General features: G+C 49.0%; 1 protein-coding gene across 6 annotated transcripts in view; it reads right to left on the bottom strand.

Moving 5' to 3' along the window:
- Positions 1 to 9701: 9701 nt before the first annotated feature.
- The window catches only part of PHACTR4 (phosphatase and actin regulator 4), a 78074-nt gene continuing 71325 nt past the window's right edge, over positions 9702 to 16450 (bottom strand). For all 6 annotated transcript variants that reach the window (XM_019512514.1, XM_019512516.1, XM_019512517.1 and 3 more), the window contains 5 exons: positions 15560 to 15615; positions 14111 to 14172; positions 13115 to 13252; positions 12616 to 12692; positions 9702 to 11522 (listed from right to left, as the gene is read on the bottom strand). In XM_019512514.1, the coding sequence (XP_019368059.1) occupies positions 11507 to 11522; positions 12616 to 12692; positions 13115 to 13252; positions 14111 to 14172; positions 15560 to 15615 (349 nt within the window). In that variant the 3' untranslated portion in view covers positions 9702 to 11506. The remainder of the gene's footprint in view (positions 11523 to 12615; positions 12693 to 13114; positions 13253 to 14110; positions 14173 to 15559; positions 15616 to 16450) is intronic.

Here is a 16450-nt window from a genome sequence, read left to right as displayed (position 1 = left end):
CCCGGCCCCGAGAAGCAGCGCTCAGCGCCCCCCGCCGGCAGCCGCCGGGTCCTGCAGCGCCATCCCGGTCAAGCCGGCCTCCCCCGGCCCGGATCCGGTCCCCGGGTGGGGGAGGCAGGAGTGCGCAGGGCGCAGATGAGCCCCGAGGAGGCCTGAAGCGCCCTCCTGCTTCCTACCAGCCGCTGTCCCTCGGCTGCCGCCTCGCCTCCAGCAGCCCCGCGGCCTCGGGGAACCGACAGCCGCCGCCGCCCAGCCAGGGCCGCTTCGCACCAGGACCCTCCGTCGCGCCTCACCCTAGTCCCTGCCCCAGTGCCCTCACTTGCTGCAGAGCAGGGGCTGCGGACACCGGGCCGCTCACCCGATCCGCCATGGCCCTCCTCGTCTTAGCTTCCCGCCGGGGAAGGCGAGGAGCAGGGCGTTTCCAGCAGCCCCGCGCCCCAGGGCAGGTCTCCGAAGGTGGGGCCCGCACAGTATTTTGCGGGAGCTGCACAGGGGCCCCGCGCTCCCAGCCTTTGCGAAGTCAGTTCTGTGATTGAACTTTCCCCATCTGTTAAACGAATGCCAACCGGCCCCCCAGGAGCAGAGTAAGGACAAACAGCCAACGGCCCCCAGTTGGTAAAGACAAGAGTCCCAAATCATCATTCATCAATGCACAGCAGGGCAAGGAGCTTCCAAACCAGGGCTCATGCGGCATAGCTCCTCGCCCTGCTCCACTTCAGAGGAGCACAGTGAGGGTGGACGGGACCTCAGGTCACAACTGGTCTGACCCCCTGCTCCAAGCAGCACCAGCCCCAACTGCAAGGCCTTGAGCCAGGCCTTAAAAGCCTCCAAGGAAGGAGAGTCCGCCACCTCTCTGGGTACCTCCTTCTCCCCTAGTAAAAAAGTTTTTCCTAATACTTAACCTAAACCTCCCTTGCTGCAACTCAAAACCATTGCTCCTTGCTCCATCATCTGCCCCCACTGAGCACAGGAAGCAGGGAGCTCTTTAGAGTTAAATCCCTGCCTTGCGTGCACAGAAAACATCCAACTCAGACCTCTCCCTCTGCAGCGAAGCAGTTAACTGTTCGGGTGACTATATATCAAACTGGTGAAGGCACCTAGTCCAACACCCATTATTGCTGCTATAAAGCACATTAAAGTTGCACTCAAGGGCAAACTATATAGAGGCAGGAATACCACCTCTTCAATGCTAAGCTTCTGAAATTTTAATTTTATTTTTAAAATTATATATTATATATAAAAATTTAAAAATAAATTTTAAAAATTAAAATTTCAGAAGCTTAGGGTTCAATAGGCGGTATTCCTGCCTATATATACGCATTATATAAATATATATGCATTTAAATTGTGTATCTTGCGAGTGGGAACAGAGAAAAAAAAAGTCAATTTTTTCTTTACCAACAGAGAAAAAGCCAAAATAAAGAGAACTTTGGCCGGAACCATGCTTTAAACGTGTTTCCTTTCCAACAGGAACAGTCGTCTACCCGGGTCAACTGTTCTGGGTTTCTCCTCCTTAAAGCCCCCACGCAGACCTGGATGAAAAGCAGCACCTCCCACCAGTTCTCCCTTGCTGCAGGGGCTGAGCCCAGGGCACTGCCACGCCTCTGGGGATATTACCTCATCTGGACATGGCCTGGGACCCTCCTGGAGAGGATGGATCATATCCCCATCATTCTGGTTTCAAGCAAATGCTTGTTTCCCTTCATTCAGAAAAAGCCATTTGCTAAAACACTTGAGATTCAGCAGGTCCGAGGCGCACAGCCCTGGTGAGCACAGCACAACAAATGTCAGCTCCAGGATGTCATACGTGCCACTAGGAGCATGCCGCAAGCTTCTAGCTGCAGATATACACAGCATTAGAAGCAAAGCAAAAAAGCTGAAAGGATTCAGGCCGCAGTTACTTCATAGTTTTAGTGACCTTGTGTTACTGCTGCTATTCCATGATACAGATCACAAAGTGCAGCCAACTCAGGGCTAAAAAAAAGTCAAAAAAAGTTTGAGAACCACTAACCTAGCAAATATCAGCCCAGACATCACACTTCATACTTCTGTTTCCTCCTTTATTATCATGGAACAGAGCAGAGGGCAACAGAGACCGCGGCAGATTTGATGAAGCTGGACTGCACTGGCTTGCGTTTCCTTGAGCAGAGCTAGCATCTGGATTGCATTTTCCAGGCAATGTCACCGTTAGAAACCCCCAGTGCAGTTTCTCTCCCATTTTGTTGATACGTCCAATGATTAAAACCAGGTATTTAAAAGAAAGTTTACACTGAGCCTCCAGTCACTCTTTTCAGGCCCGACAAAGGCTGGTAACAGTGAAAACAAGACAGCTTACATCAAAGATCTTCCAAAGACACAAAAGAACCCAGTTGGGTACCACCGCTGTTTGCATGAAATATTGAGTGACCAGGCGCTCTTGAGCTTCATTGATTGACTGGAAGGACGGAGCCAGGAAAACACTTTAAAACCAATTCCTTTATTCACCAGTTGTCATAACATTCTTTGAGGAATTGTCAGGCCTTCCTTGACAGGTATTTGTCCTTTAAATGCTATAAACAAGACAAGACTGGCTTCAAGTTCCACTGTACCCTGTCATGACACAGAACCACTGCACCAGAATCTTTTCATTCCCATTTATCTCCCTTTCACGCTTGGGTTTGCCAAGGCTCTCTGGAGAGGAGAGCCCAGGCAGGCTGTTAGATTGCATTAGCTAGCGAGTCCCCCCTCCACTCCCCCAACGCAGCGTAGATGAGACTTTGTGCTAAAGTTGGTCAAGTTAAAACCCATGAGGTAAGCCACAGCTTTACTTCAATCAGCTGAGCACAAATAAAAAGAAAGCACAAGTGCTTACAGCTTTGTTTCAATTACCCCATCTCTACCTCTTCATTTCTTATGAACACATTTTCACTGAGCCCAACTGGGTCGACAACTCCTATTCCCAGACCTAAATCTAGATGCTAAGGAGTTAGCGTCTCACTTTAGGGAACGTATTACGCTCATCGCATTAAATGAGAAGGATTAAAATGCAACCCCATAATGGGACTGACATCTTCTGAGAAGCTTGGCAGGGATCCTGGAGACAGTGGGAGGCTGAACCTCTTTACTGGTTGCTTCCTCATTTTACCTGGGGAGAAAAATGACATATCAGTGGTCTGTTCCACAAGACTATACCCGTTTTTCATGTAATTCATGGACAGAGCCTAGAACCAAAGTCAGGAGAACCCAGCTGCCTAATGCCTGTGATGAAAGGCATTTCTGTTTCTCCAAAAGGAAGACTGGGCTAACACATCCATCACAGGATAAAACTGAATTCATAAACCCTTTTATATAGGGTGCATTACCACATTGTCCGTCTTCTGCATATCACTTGGACCTGTCCCTGAAGTTCCCCAAAAGTATCAGGTCATGCTCGCCTCTGCTCAAGGCTCAGTCTTCTGGGCACCCATCTTGCTCACATCATGGTGGCTCTCTGGTGTGCTTGGACCATCACTCATCCTTGGTGCCGATTCTCCCAGACTTGCATTCAGCTGCCCAGCTTTTTGCCACATCTGATGAGGCTTCATGCCCCAGGGCCGTCATTAGACTTATCCCCTGGAGTCTCAATCACCATTTCAAATTTGGTCTTCTCCATCTGTCACATTTGACAACTGGCACCTCCTCGTACAGTCCTACACAAATAAAAACAAAAAACTGGCTGCTGCCACCAAAATGCATCCAAATATCATTTTGACCCGCAGCAGCTGTTAAAACCTAGCACAGCAAACAAGTCAGGGTCCACTCCCTGAGCACAGGCTCAAAGCACCAAATTCAGATACCTGAAGCATAACTTTTACAGTCTACTGCAGTATCTACAGTTGGTCTACTATCATTCTTTCATAAGCCAATAAAAAGACAGCTACCACCAATAAGCAGATGTGGATTATAAGGATTTAAAGCATCTCCATGGCAAGCAGCTGCAATACAAGAATATTACTCACCCTGCATGGTGCAATGTAGCATCTGAGCCTAAGAAAGAAAAAACATTCCACCAAGATGGATTAGTCACCAATCCCATCAGATCTCTTTATAATTCTTTGCAACACATATCAACAGTCCTGACAAACAAGATGTCAACTGATGTGCTGTTTCCTGCATGGTTTGTCTCCTCTGTCATGGTCCAAGGACTCAGAGAAGTCACAGGAATATGCAGGCTGCAGACCAGAGGCCCAGCTTGTTCTCCAACGTCGTGGAAGGGGACTATACGTCATGGAGCCCGAAGGCCTACGCTCCCATACGCCACACGGACAGAGCCAAGAGAGAGCAACCTCTCTGGATGTCCACGTTGGACAGCTAATTCAATGCACTGCAACAGGCTATTCCCCACCCTGCCCCCCACGCATTCACCTCCCAGATACAAGCCAGTGGCTCAAAGTCAGTGGCCCAGTAACCTCAATCCAATACATGGATGCATCACCCACCACAGAACACGTGAAACCAGGAATGTCAGAAAAACCAAGCACTGGCCTCCAGACCCGCATATGAAGTGCACTGGTTTCACAGCTTCAGCCCAATCACACGAGCATTACAGCCTGGAAGAATACATTTGCAAAGAACCTATAAAATACCACAAATACTTACTTTGTGCATAGAGTGGCACCGTCTGCAAACTGCTGACATAAAAGAGGGAAAAAAAAAAAAAAGCACATTAGCTTAGTGAAACAATGGCTACTCTACCTGAATTAGCAGTTTGCCATAGCTCCATGTAACAGTACTACTCAAACACTGTTTGACTAGATGTGCTGTTTCCTGCATGGTTTGTCTCCTCTGTCATGGTCCAAGGACTCAGAGAAGCCATAGGAATATGCAGGCTGCAGACCAGAGGCCCGGCTTGCTCTCCAACATCGTGGAAGGGGACTATACGTCATGGAGCCCGAAGGCCTACGCTCCCGTACGCCACATGGACAGAGCCAAGAGAGAGCAACCTCTCCGGATATCCACGTTGGACAGCAAATTCAATGCATTGCATTAGGCCATTCCCAGCATGCATTAACCTCCCTGATACAAACTTAGCTCATCAGGTCAAGGGCCCAATAACTATAATCCAATACGTGGATTTATCATACACCAAGCAACACACGATGAAAGCAGGAATGTCAGGAAAATTCAGCAGCAACTTTTAAGAGTCAAAGAAATCTGCTGTTCTCACTGAACCACGGTATCAGTACCGAGAAAGGGTGATGCAGGTGTACTAGAAGTTGTACCCTGTGCAACAAAAAGGAACCTTTTATGAGATAAAACAGCTCACAAGACAAGTTGCACAGGCCTAGCAACAAAGGGAATCTTTCAACATCAGTGGGCATGAATTTAAGAGGATGCAAGTCCAAAGTCAACAGACCTCCCTGCTCCTCCAAAAGGTCTACTAGGGGGATCCTTCTATACCAGCCAGATAGTGGGATTTGTTAGCTTGGACAGCCATATACACATTACAGGCTGGAAGCCTCCATTTGCAGATACACTGGAAACCACAAAACAGTTCAAATACTCACTCTGTCAGTAAAGTAGTAGTCTGCAAAGCTGTTGCAACAAAACAAGAAAAGAGCATGTTAGATTAGCAAGATCCCAAAGGAATACCCCAAAGGTATCAGCAAAGTCTGCATTAACCTTCTATAACAGCTTGTATTATGTAGTATCTTTTATTGTGTGCAGGTAGAGTTATATGAATAAATAACCCTACCCATGCAAGAAGATGCTACATGACTATGTACTGTTTCCTGCATGGTTTGTCTCCTCTGTCATGGTCCAAGGACTCAGAGAAGCCATAGGAATATGCAGGCTGCAGACCAGAGGCCCAGCTTGTTCTCCAACGTCGTGGAAGGGGACTATACGTCATGGAGCCCGAAGGCCTACGCTCCCGTACGCCACACGGACAGAGCCAAGAGAGAGCAACCTCTCCGGATGTCCACGTTGGACAGTGAATTCAATGCACTACAACAGGCTATTCCCCACCCTGCCCCCCACGCATTCACCTCCCAGATACAAACCAGTAGCTCACAAAGTCAGTGGCCCAATAACCTCAATCCAATACATGGATGCATCACCCGCCACAGAACATGTGAAAGCAGGAACGTCAGAAAAACTGTGCACTGGCCTCCAGAGCCGCATATGAAGTGCACTGGTTTCACAGCTCCAGCCCAATCACACAAGCATTACAGCCTGGAAGAATACATTTGCAAAGAACCTATAAAATACCACAAATACTTACTTTGTGCATAGAGTGGCACCGTCTGCAAACTGCTGACATAAAAGAGGGAAAAAAAAAAAGCACGTTAGCTTAGTGAAACAATGGCTACTCTACCTGAACTAGCAGTTTGCCATAGCTCCATGTAACAGTACTACTCAAACGCTGTTTGACTGGATGTGCTGTTTCCTGCATGGTTTGTCTCCTCTGTCATGGTCCAAGGACTCAGAGAAGCCATAGGAATATGCAGGCTGCAGACCAGAGGCCCGGCTTGCTCTCCAACGTCGTGGAAGGGGACTATACGTCACGGAGCCCGAAGGCCTACGCTCCCGTATGCCACACGGACAGAGCCGAGAGAGAGCAACCTCTCCGGATGTCCACGTTGGACAGTGAATTCAATGCACTACAACAGGCTATTCCCCACCCTGCCCCCCACGCATTCACCTCCCAGATACAAACCAGTAGCTCACAAAGTCAGTGGCCCAATAACCTCAATCCAATACATGGATGCATCACCCGCCACAGAACATGTGAAAGCAGGAACGTCAGAAAAACTGTGCACTGGCCTCCAGAGCCGCATATGAAGTGCACTGGTTTCACAGCTCCAGCCCAATCACACAAGCATTACAGCCTGGAAGAATACATTTGCAAAGAACCTATAAAATACCACAAATACTTACTTTGTGCATAGAGTGGCACCGTCTGCAAACTGCTGACATAAAAGAGGGAAAAAAAAAAAGCACGTTAGCTTAGTGAAACAATGGCTACTCTACCTGAACTAGCAGTTTGCCATAGCTCCATGTAACAGTACTACTCAAACGCTGTTTGACTGGATGTGCTGTTTCCTGCATGGTTTGTCTCCTCTGTCATGGTCCAAGGACTCAGAGAAGCCATAGGAATATGCAGGCTGCAGACCAGAGGCCCGGCTTGCTCTCCAACGTCGTGGAAGGGGACTATACGTCACGGAGCCCGAAGGCCTACGCTCCCGTATGCCACACGGACAGAGCCGAGAGAGAGCAACCTCTCCGGATGTCCACATTGGACAGCAGATTGTTAGGAATATGCACAATGCAGACCAGATGCCAGCTGCATGCCTAGTGAGGCCGTTCATGCGTGGAGGGAGCGCCGTGCACGCCCCAGAGCTGACACTGGGTGCAAACCAAGGTGGGACCCGTCTCTAAGGGAGCAGGGGGCAGAAGCTGGGGGCCTGCAACATGCATTCAAGGGGGACAACAGAGACAGCTAGGCGAGTTAGGGTTGCACCTTGCAGACTGACTAAGCCTGAGCTGCACAAACTGCCAGCGGCAGGCACTGCTCAGCTGCCACTTGCAAAGCCTTGTAGACCAACTCGATCACGTGCACAAGATGCAACTGCCCCTCCCCCCTAGCAGCCTGGCCCCTGCCTTCAAGGTTGCATAAGGGAGCTATAGCCCTACTTGGCCCGCGAAGCGCTAGGGATGGTCCAGTGCGGCCACCGTCGCTGCGCTCTGAGTGATCCCTACGGGCTTCCTTATTCCGCGCGCAAAAGCCGAGATACCGTAAGCCTCGTAGGGCACCGTCCCTCCACCCCCCTCCCTTTTCTCAGCCTGAATGAGGCCTGCAGCCCGCTACCCCCGCCACAGAGCCACAGTGCTCACTCACCCACCGCTACAGCCGAAAAGACCGAGATCGCCGGGAAGGGAGAATTTATAGTGCGCAAAGCACGACGGGAAAAAAAGGCCAAGCGCTGGCGCATGCGCTATAGCTCCTTTGCGAGATATCGCGGCGTCTGGCTACGCACATGCGCAATAGGTGGACATGAGCGGCGCATGCGTAGTTCTTCGCGGAGGTGCCCCTTTAGAGCACATGCGCACTACAAAGGTTAACAGGGGGAGGCGGTGTTCTGCCGGCCGGCGCCGCAGTGCCCCCTGCTGGCGGCGGTCTGCAAGGGCAAGGCGCCAAGGGGCGCTGCTGCAAAGACGTCTTGTTGAAGCAATCAGGACTCGTAGTGGAGATGATATTTTATTAGACCAACAAGATTTTTGCGAAAAAAATTCTTTAAAGAAACATTTTGAAGTTATCTTTAACATTTTTTTTAAATTTGCAAAAAATTTCTTTAAAATTATTTTTAATGCATCCTTGTTTTAAGTGTCAGTCATTCAGTAAATCGATTGCTTTTTTCTTTTTTTACTTTTTTTTTTTAAATTAATTTTGATGCATCCTGGGAGCAGCCTGTTCACTGCAAATCAGTTTCATCACCTGCCTGCCTGCTCTTAGATTGGCAGAGCAAGGCTCTTTCTGTCCCCCACCATGCAGTTCACTACTCCTTGCTCGCACACCCAAAGCACAGGTCCTTTGCACCTCCACGGCCTCCATTTGCAGGGGACAGCTGCTGCTTTTTTTTCGAGGGGAAGCCAAAATGGCCCCTATCCCTCTGGCTGTCTAGTTAAATCGCATCCAAATCCCTTCTCCCACCATCTGCTCTACCCTCCCAGCTCTGAGATGTGCCAGTAACATTTCTTTTATGCTTGGGGAGATCTGGTAATACTCTGGAATTCAAGGCCTCACTGGAGCAGGAGGACGAGCAGCATCCAGAGCCTTATGACCAGAGATGCAGCATTGCCATCACATCCTGGAGATTTTCAAACGGTAGCAGGTTTGCTGTGGATGCAGCCAGCAGCAGCGGAGTTCAAGGTCACAATGCATCCCTGCTGCAGGGACTGTTTGAGCACTGGTTCCTGTTCCTTTGCTAGCACAATGCCCGTGTGACCAAAGGGGGGGGGGGGGAAGCAAAAAAAAAAAAAGCTTTTGTTAGCTAGAAAACTGGTTTAATTTTTCCTGGCAAGCATTCAGCACTTTGTCAGCCTGACTCAGACTTGAGCCCTCTCAGGACTGCCCTGACAACAGGCGAGTTTTGCCGATAAAACTGGAAAGGGTGGACTGAAGCCTACAGGGACAAAGTTGGATCCTCAGAAAGCCCTGGCCAAAGACACCTGGCACAGCATTTTCCAAGGGTTTTCAGTGTCCAGCGAAGGCAGGGAGGACGTGTGCTATGCTGTCATCTGAAAGACCAAATCGGATCCAAACCAGGCACAGCTGCTGCGGTCACTTGATGCACAAATGGTGTATTAGGAGTTCTGCAAAATGTGGCAGTCCTGATCAAACTGTGGACCATGTAACACTCTGTCCTCTAAACAAATTTGACAGTGACATTGCAGAGATGCATTCCCTTTCCTCAAGAGCATTAGACTGATTAACTAACTTTAAACTAGACTTAGAATTGATGCTCCAAATCAGCCACACGAAAGAAGAGTCTGAAAGGCCTGCAAGAATAAAATTGAGCTTAACTGCTGGACTTAAGTTATCTTAAGTCTTAAGATCAGTCCATCTAGAGAGTGGACTAAGCTAAGTTGCCATTGCTGAAATGTGAAGTGGTCCCAAAGAGACCGCATTTCAACAAGCGTCTCCCCTCTTCCTGTTAACTTCAAACATCAAGCTAGTTTCCTTTAAAAAGTCCTAAAATACTTTTATTTAATTATTAAAATTTGTTGACAGGAAGACAGATATACAATGCAATGATTCAGTCCGACACATTCTATACATCAGGGAAGCCGTACAGAAGTACGATGCACCAGCTTCATCTCGTCTTCCATAAAAGGGAACATCACTCTCTGCCTTTTGCTTGTGAACCACTGGTTGGAGGCGGGGATGAGTGAACCCTGAAGAAAGGAGTAGGTATCCTCAGTGAACCCTTGCTCTCGAGTGACTGAGATGAAACAAATCATGACCCATGCTCTGTGGTGTGAAGGCAGATGAAGGTGCACTGTTCCACCCCAGAGGACAGGATGCCAGAGCCTGGCCTAGCAGGTACTTGGCACATTGTGGAAGCAAGGGCAGTACTGAGTGTGAAAAGGCCTCTGACACTAGGCAGGCATATATAGGTTGCAGTGAGCAGAGACCTCATGCAAGCTAGCGCCGACTGCTAACCGGCACAGGCTACAAGCAAGACAGAGTGAACAAGCAACAAACCAGACCAGTCCGTGATCAAACGATGCAGAATGACCGCCCCCATGAACTCACATCCCCCCGATTCTTCATGACCGTCTCCCTCTATCTTCCCCTCATCCCAGGTGACATTTTATACTCAAAGGACAAGTGCTGTGCAGCACACACCACCACAGCCATGGCTTATGCCAGCATTTAAAAACACTTTCAGTTAAAAAAAAAAAAAAAAAAAAAACCCAAAAAACTGAAAACACTCTTCAGAGAGAAAGACGGACTGTTTTAAGGTCACTTTTTGAAAGTCCTCCCCCCCACCACAGTGAAATTCTCAAAACTTCCAGTAGGTTTTGCTGTGAGATTAGGCAAAGGCAAAGTTTCACCCTGATTTTGGAGACAGAAAGAGAAAGCTGCAGTCAAAGAGCATCACACACCACAGCTTCCTCAAATTAAAAGCAAAAACTTTTAAAAGGCAACAGTCATTTCCTGGTTCTGCAGTTCCCATTATCCAAACCTCGTCGTCTCAAGACCAGTTCTGTTAACGTAGGAGCAAGTTTGAGGGGAGGGCGACAGGTTTGGTCAAATAAACATGACGTTTTAAGGATGTAGCATGTGTGTTATTAAGGTCTGTACAATTCCCTTCCCAGACAACATACCATTGGTCAGTAGTGATTCAGAGTAGTAGGTACATTAAAGAGATGCAAGCAAACCCCAAAAATAAGAGTCACATGTCAGTTTCCTGCCAGGTCAGCATTTTTTTAAAAGGTTTCCTTTGTACACAGCTAATATACACACGTGCTTCCCAGCTCACCAGCTCTGGATGCATCCGCTCTTGAGCATCAGAGCATATGATACGTTTTCCCCCCTCCATTTTCCAAAAGGGAAAAGGAAAAAAAAAAAATTGTTCCAGCTAGTTCATAAGGACTATTTACAGCAGAGAACGTGGTCCATTTTAAGCAGCGAAGGGAGCTGGGGGCCAGGAGCAGGCTTTGCTCGTTCAAATGCTGCTGTGGTCCCCTGGAAGGTGAGCTAGGATGTTGGGATGACAAGGGGAGTATTGAGTATTGCTGTATCGTGCGAGGTATAGTGTTCAGTTCTGGCCTGATGGCACTTGAGATGCATTTGTTCCAGTGAAATGCTACATTCAGACAGGATCCCCTTCCGCCCCAGCTGGGCTACAGCCCTTTTCGGGATTTTTTTTTTTCTTTTTCTGAAGGCAAATCTTGAATGAGCCTCAAGGTTGCACCCTCACTGTATTGCTCAGGAGTTGGGAATAGCAAGCACTTAAACTCCTCTCTCTCTTTCCAAGGATTATGGCCGGTGGTACCTGGAAAGGAAGAGGAAACAGGAGGTGTCACACCTGGATTTGGGGGGACGGGACCACAATGACACAGTAGGGATGCTGCTGAATGGCTAGAACTGTCTGCCTGGCATGTGAAATCGCATCACGCTGTGAATGACTTCACAAGACCTCTAGCCCACCCCAGCAGGGACTGAGACTCCTGCCCTGCCAAGGTGATCTTTGTCCCAATCCCAACCTTGCAGGACTGCAGCCAAGACTGCTGCTCAGGCTCCATGACCATTTGGGAGAGACAATGTGTAAAGAGGGAACTGCAAAGGGGTTTTGTGATGTGCGCATCTGTTGAAAAACCACTGCTGCCCTTCCCCCAACGCCACCTCACCCTGTGCTTTTCATCGGGAGATCTCACAGCGCTTCACAAAGTGAAGAAACACGATGCCCATTTTATAGATGAGCAAATGGAGGCACAGAAGGGCTCATCCACATTTTGTTCTCAGCTCTGCTACTGACCTGCTGGCTAAACCCAGGCCTCCTGAATTGCAGTGCTTTATTCAGTAGATCAGCAGTGGCCAAACTGTGGCAGGCACGCCCCTGTGCGTGGCATGTGGCAGAGCAGAGAGAGGACATGGCAAACAGAGAAGGGAGCAGAAAGCAGACCAGTGGATCAGGCAGGGAGTGCAGGGTGGGGAGCAGAAAGCAGAGCGGCCATTTGGGCAGGGGAAGGGGATCAGAGTGGCACTCAAGGAAGATGCAGAGCTAATTTGTGGCCCCCCTGCACCAGGCCATACTTTCTCCTGACCTACTAGCACCTACTAGCTTTTGCTCACTCTCAATGACACCGTGGTAGAAGCCCACAAGTCTAAAGGTAAACTGCACAACATCCCATTACCAAGTCCTCTGAACCATATCATTGACCGGCAGGTCCAGCCCCCAAAACTCCCTCCCCCTCAATGCAGGAAGTAAAGAAACAGTTGAAAAAGCCACATTTGATCATTTCTCTGACGGTTTGCAAGCTCGTTGCTTAGCATTGCACATCAGCTTTTGTTACCCTGCACATCCCAGTACATCATGAAGATGATCAGCAGCAGCAGAGGCCTGCAAGAAGGCACATCGAACTCACCGGGTGAACTGTTTGCTTTCTTCGTGGACCTCCATCTCGGAGCTTTTAAACTCGTTCAGCTCCTTGCGAATGGCAGCCTGCATTACCGGAGAGAAATTACTTTCAGCTCCCCTTGACCGTGCTTCTCCCCGCTCCCCTTCCCCAACTTCAGGCTGTTAAAATGGGTCTAGGATGGCCAATCCCACACTGTGCTGGTAACCAATTAATGGCTAAACGAAGAGTCCCCTTGCTTTTGAAATGGGCAGGGCTGAGCACAGTGCCTTGGGGGGAAGAGGGAATTTGTACATGGGCCTTGTAGAGGGAGAGAAGTTGGCAGGGTGCAGGAAGCTGGCAGTGCGATGGGAGTGGGCGGCTGAGTGAGGTAGTACTTAAGCAGGTGGGGAGCACACTGGTGGGCTGGAAGAGGTGGAGAAAGCAGAGCAGCAGCATGCTGACTTCACTCACTTCCCTTAACCCAGGACTCCAAGGACTGAGAAAAGGACCCTCCCCCCTCCATTACCTTGTCAGCAGGTGTTAGTTTGGTCCACGGTTTATCTGCTCGCCGGTCGTAGTCCTGAGCATCCGTCACTTCTACATATTCATTAAATCTCAGGATCTTCCTGGCTTGCAGTTCAGCCACCGTGGGCCTCTGACTAAGCTGAAGAGAACAGAAAGCAAGTTAGCAGCATGCATCTCATCTGTGCCCCCGCATTTCATCCTTTCTACCAAAGGACATCACTAAACCAAGTGTGGATGCAATCGAACACAAAAAGCACCCCCCACACAAGGGCTGCTAATTACCCCATCAGTCAAGCAAGCCTACTGGTAGTTTAACAAGCCCCATGTGCTAGGATGGCATTTCAAGTGAGCTACAAGGGTGGACAGACCTCAGCACAGCAATGCTCTCCCCCTGCAGCTGTAGGGAGCCAACTGTCCGTGAAAAGCAAAAGTTCATTCTTATACAGAAGAGCCCTGCTCGCTCTTCCGGAGAATGGCAACACATACACAAGACCCATAACACGTCTCCTGCAGGACATTTCCTCCCAGCCACATGCAAGGCAGCGAACATAGCTTATCCCCCCACAAACTAAAATCACCCTGATTGAATATTTAATTCTATTTATACACAGGAGAGGCAAGCATTTGAATCGGAGACGACCTCTCCATTTAGTTCCAGCCTGTGGCTTTTAAGGGGCACAAATTTAAAACCCAGCTGCATGAAGTTAGGCTCCTAAATCCATATTTAAGGCACCCAAATATAAAACAGGGTTGCTTTGTTCCGATGCCCATGGACGATAATAGCTAAATACAGCTGCAGCTCCAGTCAACAGATACTACAGTGTGAATCCCTGGACCGACCCGACAACTTCCAAGCTTGTTACTGCCAGGGGGCATCCGGGCAATGCAGCAGCCCCATGACTTCTCCACCCACCTAGGTACCAATGAGATGCTTAATGCCACCACCATCTGCAGCAGCTCGGACAGATGGAGAACACAGCATGGAGCGTGGCAGTACCTTTCTGGTGAGCCGGCGTTTTATCTCTCGCTTCTCAGCTTGACGGTCAGCCTCATTTTTCTCTGGCAAAGGAAAAGACAAGTTCTCTTTAAATAAAAAGCTATGCTGCTATTTTGTTAAAGTGCTTTCAAGACCTGAGCAAAGAAAATGAAGGTGCGGACAAACATGTCTCACAGCTGCGCTCAGTCTGCTGTAACTCATTTGTCTGCTCGTATCCTGCGGTCAGTGGATGTTAAACCAGGACAGCTTACCCCAGAATGAAACATGGTTAAGTTCTCGTGGGGTAGGAACAGACTAGACAATGCCGCTAAGCAAGCATCTGCTGACCATTTGCAACCAAGTGCCCTCACTTCCCTGTCCATGCCCTTAGCTTTCATATCATATACAAGCTATATGCAAGAACAGCGTACTGATATGAAAGCTATACAAGAATACAAGCTATATACAAGAATACTGCACTAGCTTGTATATAGCTTTCATATCAGTACACTATTTTTGTATCCTATATTTACCCCAATAAGCCTACATACAGCTAATGGTCCAATCCAGACCTCTTTATTCAATCAGAACCACTGATAAAGAGTGACAAAATGGGGCATATCTCAGGATACTTTACTAGTTAAACTGCATCTCTCAGGTTTTTGACAGTCTTTAAAAGCATCCATATGACTTAAGACTGCTAAATATGGAGGACACTTTAAAACTTGGGCATTTTTTAAATTGCCTCCTACAAGCTCTTTAAAGAAAAAAAGTCTCCAGGACATGGGAATTTCCCTTCAAGTCACTTCTCCTGCCATTTTCCTTTTATAAAGTTAATTTTTACATATCTTGCTCCTCTTCACAGCGTATTTGCTCTGGGCTTTTACCATTCCATTCACCCTGGACAGAGGCAGATGGACCACAGTGGGCTTAGGATCACAGTGCTGCAAGGCCTAGGGCACAGATACTGGTTTACACCCAAAAATACTTGTTTCTTTAGAAAATGAGTCAAAGATTTGATGCTTGTCATTTAATCCAATCCCTTGCGTGCGAGTTCTGAGGAGCGTCCTCTCAACTATACCCACGTGCTGACGCTGTTTCCTTGGGCAATTTTAGATGAGGAGTTTGCAGAAGGGATACAGAGCTGCCTCGGCTCAGTTTACAAGGGCCCCAAGTCCTAGCTGAATGCCCCCACAGCCTGCCCCCTTGCCCCCAACCACCCCTTGCCCCTAAGCAAAAGCAAGGCTTTTGCTATGGGACATTGGATCTTGTGGGTCCCCATGCATAATGCACAACTCAGTCCACTTCTGACTGGCAACAGTGTACCTGAGTGATCTAATGGATGTGTTTTCATACACTGATGTAAGCAAAGCAAAGTCCACCTTGTCACTACAGCCCCCAGCACAGAACTTGAACCGATCGATTCTCAGTACCTCACTTCCTAGGGAGCTACACAGAAGTGTTACTCACGCTGAAGTATGTTCCTTTGCTCCAGCTCTTCAGCTGTCGGTCTCTGACTCAGTCGCCTAAACAAGAGGAAGCAAAAAAAGAGAGCCCACCATGAGCGCTGCCCAGTCATAACCCATATGACACGATGCAAACATCCTCAGGAAACAGTCACTTCAGCCTCCACGCTCTCCTTTCTCCACTTATCACTACTGCTCAAGAGCCCTGCATTTCCTAGCGTGCCCCCACTCACCAGCACTGCTCCCCACTTGCACCCCTCACGCGGGGTGAGGGCAGCTCTCTGAGACAGCACAGTTAGCGTGTTGGACCGAGTGTGCACTGCTGACGTTTCAGACAAGGCAGCCTGTGCTTGTCTCCATGCTCTCCACCTGCTATCCCTCCGTGCCTGTGAGCGAAGAGGAGCAGGACGAGGAGGCAGAGCTGGCTGCAGTCAGGAGGCTGGACTGCTATGTGCTGTGGTAAGACGATTCTCTTCCTTGAGTCTCACATGACAAAATGTCCCTGCCAGGGGAACTAAAGAGGATGTGAGAGGATCTGGCCAGGCCCAACAATGCTCCAGGATGCACCCCTCACAGGGCAAGCCCCGACTAACTCCACTTTCACTCTGCCAGCTTCAGCCCTTGGGTGCATTTGAGAAGGGGGAACTCACTCCAGCATCAGAGTCATCCAGAAGCCTCACCCAGCAAAGTGCAGCAAGTGAGAAGACAAGTGCAAGTGGCAGGCAGCCTGAGTGGTTCATACCAGCATTCAAGAGCACCCTGGGACAGTTCTTCCCACTCTAGGACTGGAAAGTGCCGGTAGAGGAGTCTGATGGGCAGCTATTGGGATAGGAGGAGTTGCCTCTACTTCAAATGGGCACCCCCTTCCAAGGGGGGGGGGGGGGGGGGGGGGGGG

Source organism: Gavialis gangeticus, unplaced genomic scaffold (genome assembly GCF_001723915.1).
Source record: "Gavialis gangeticus isolate Ggan-Ray unplaced genomic scaffold, GavGan_comp1, whole genome shotgun sequence".
NCBI lineage: Eukaryota > Metazoa > Chordata > Crocodylia > Gavialidae > Gavialis > Gavialis gangeticus.
The sequence above is the reverse complement of the archived record's forward strand: the minus strand, read 5'-3'. Positions and strand labels throughout refer to the sequence as shown.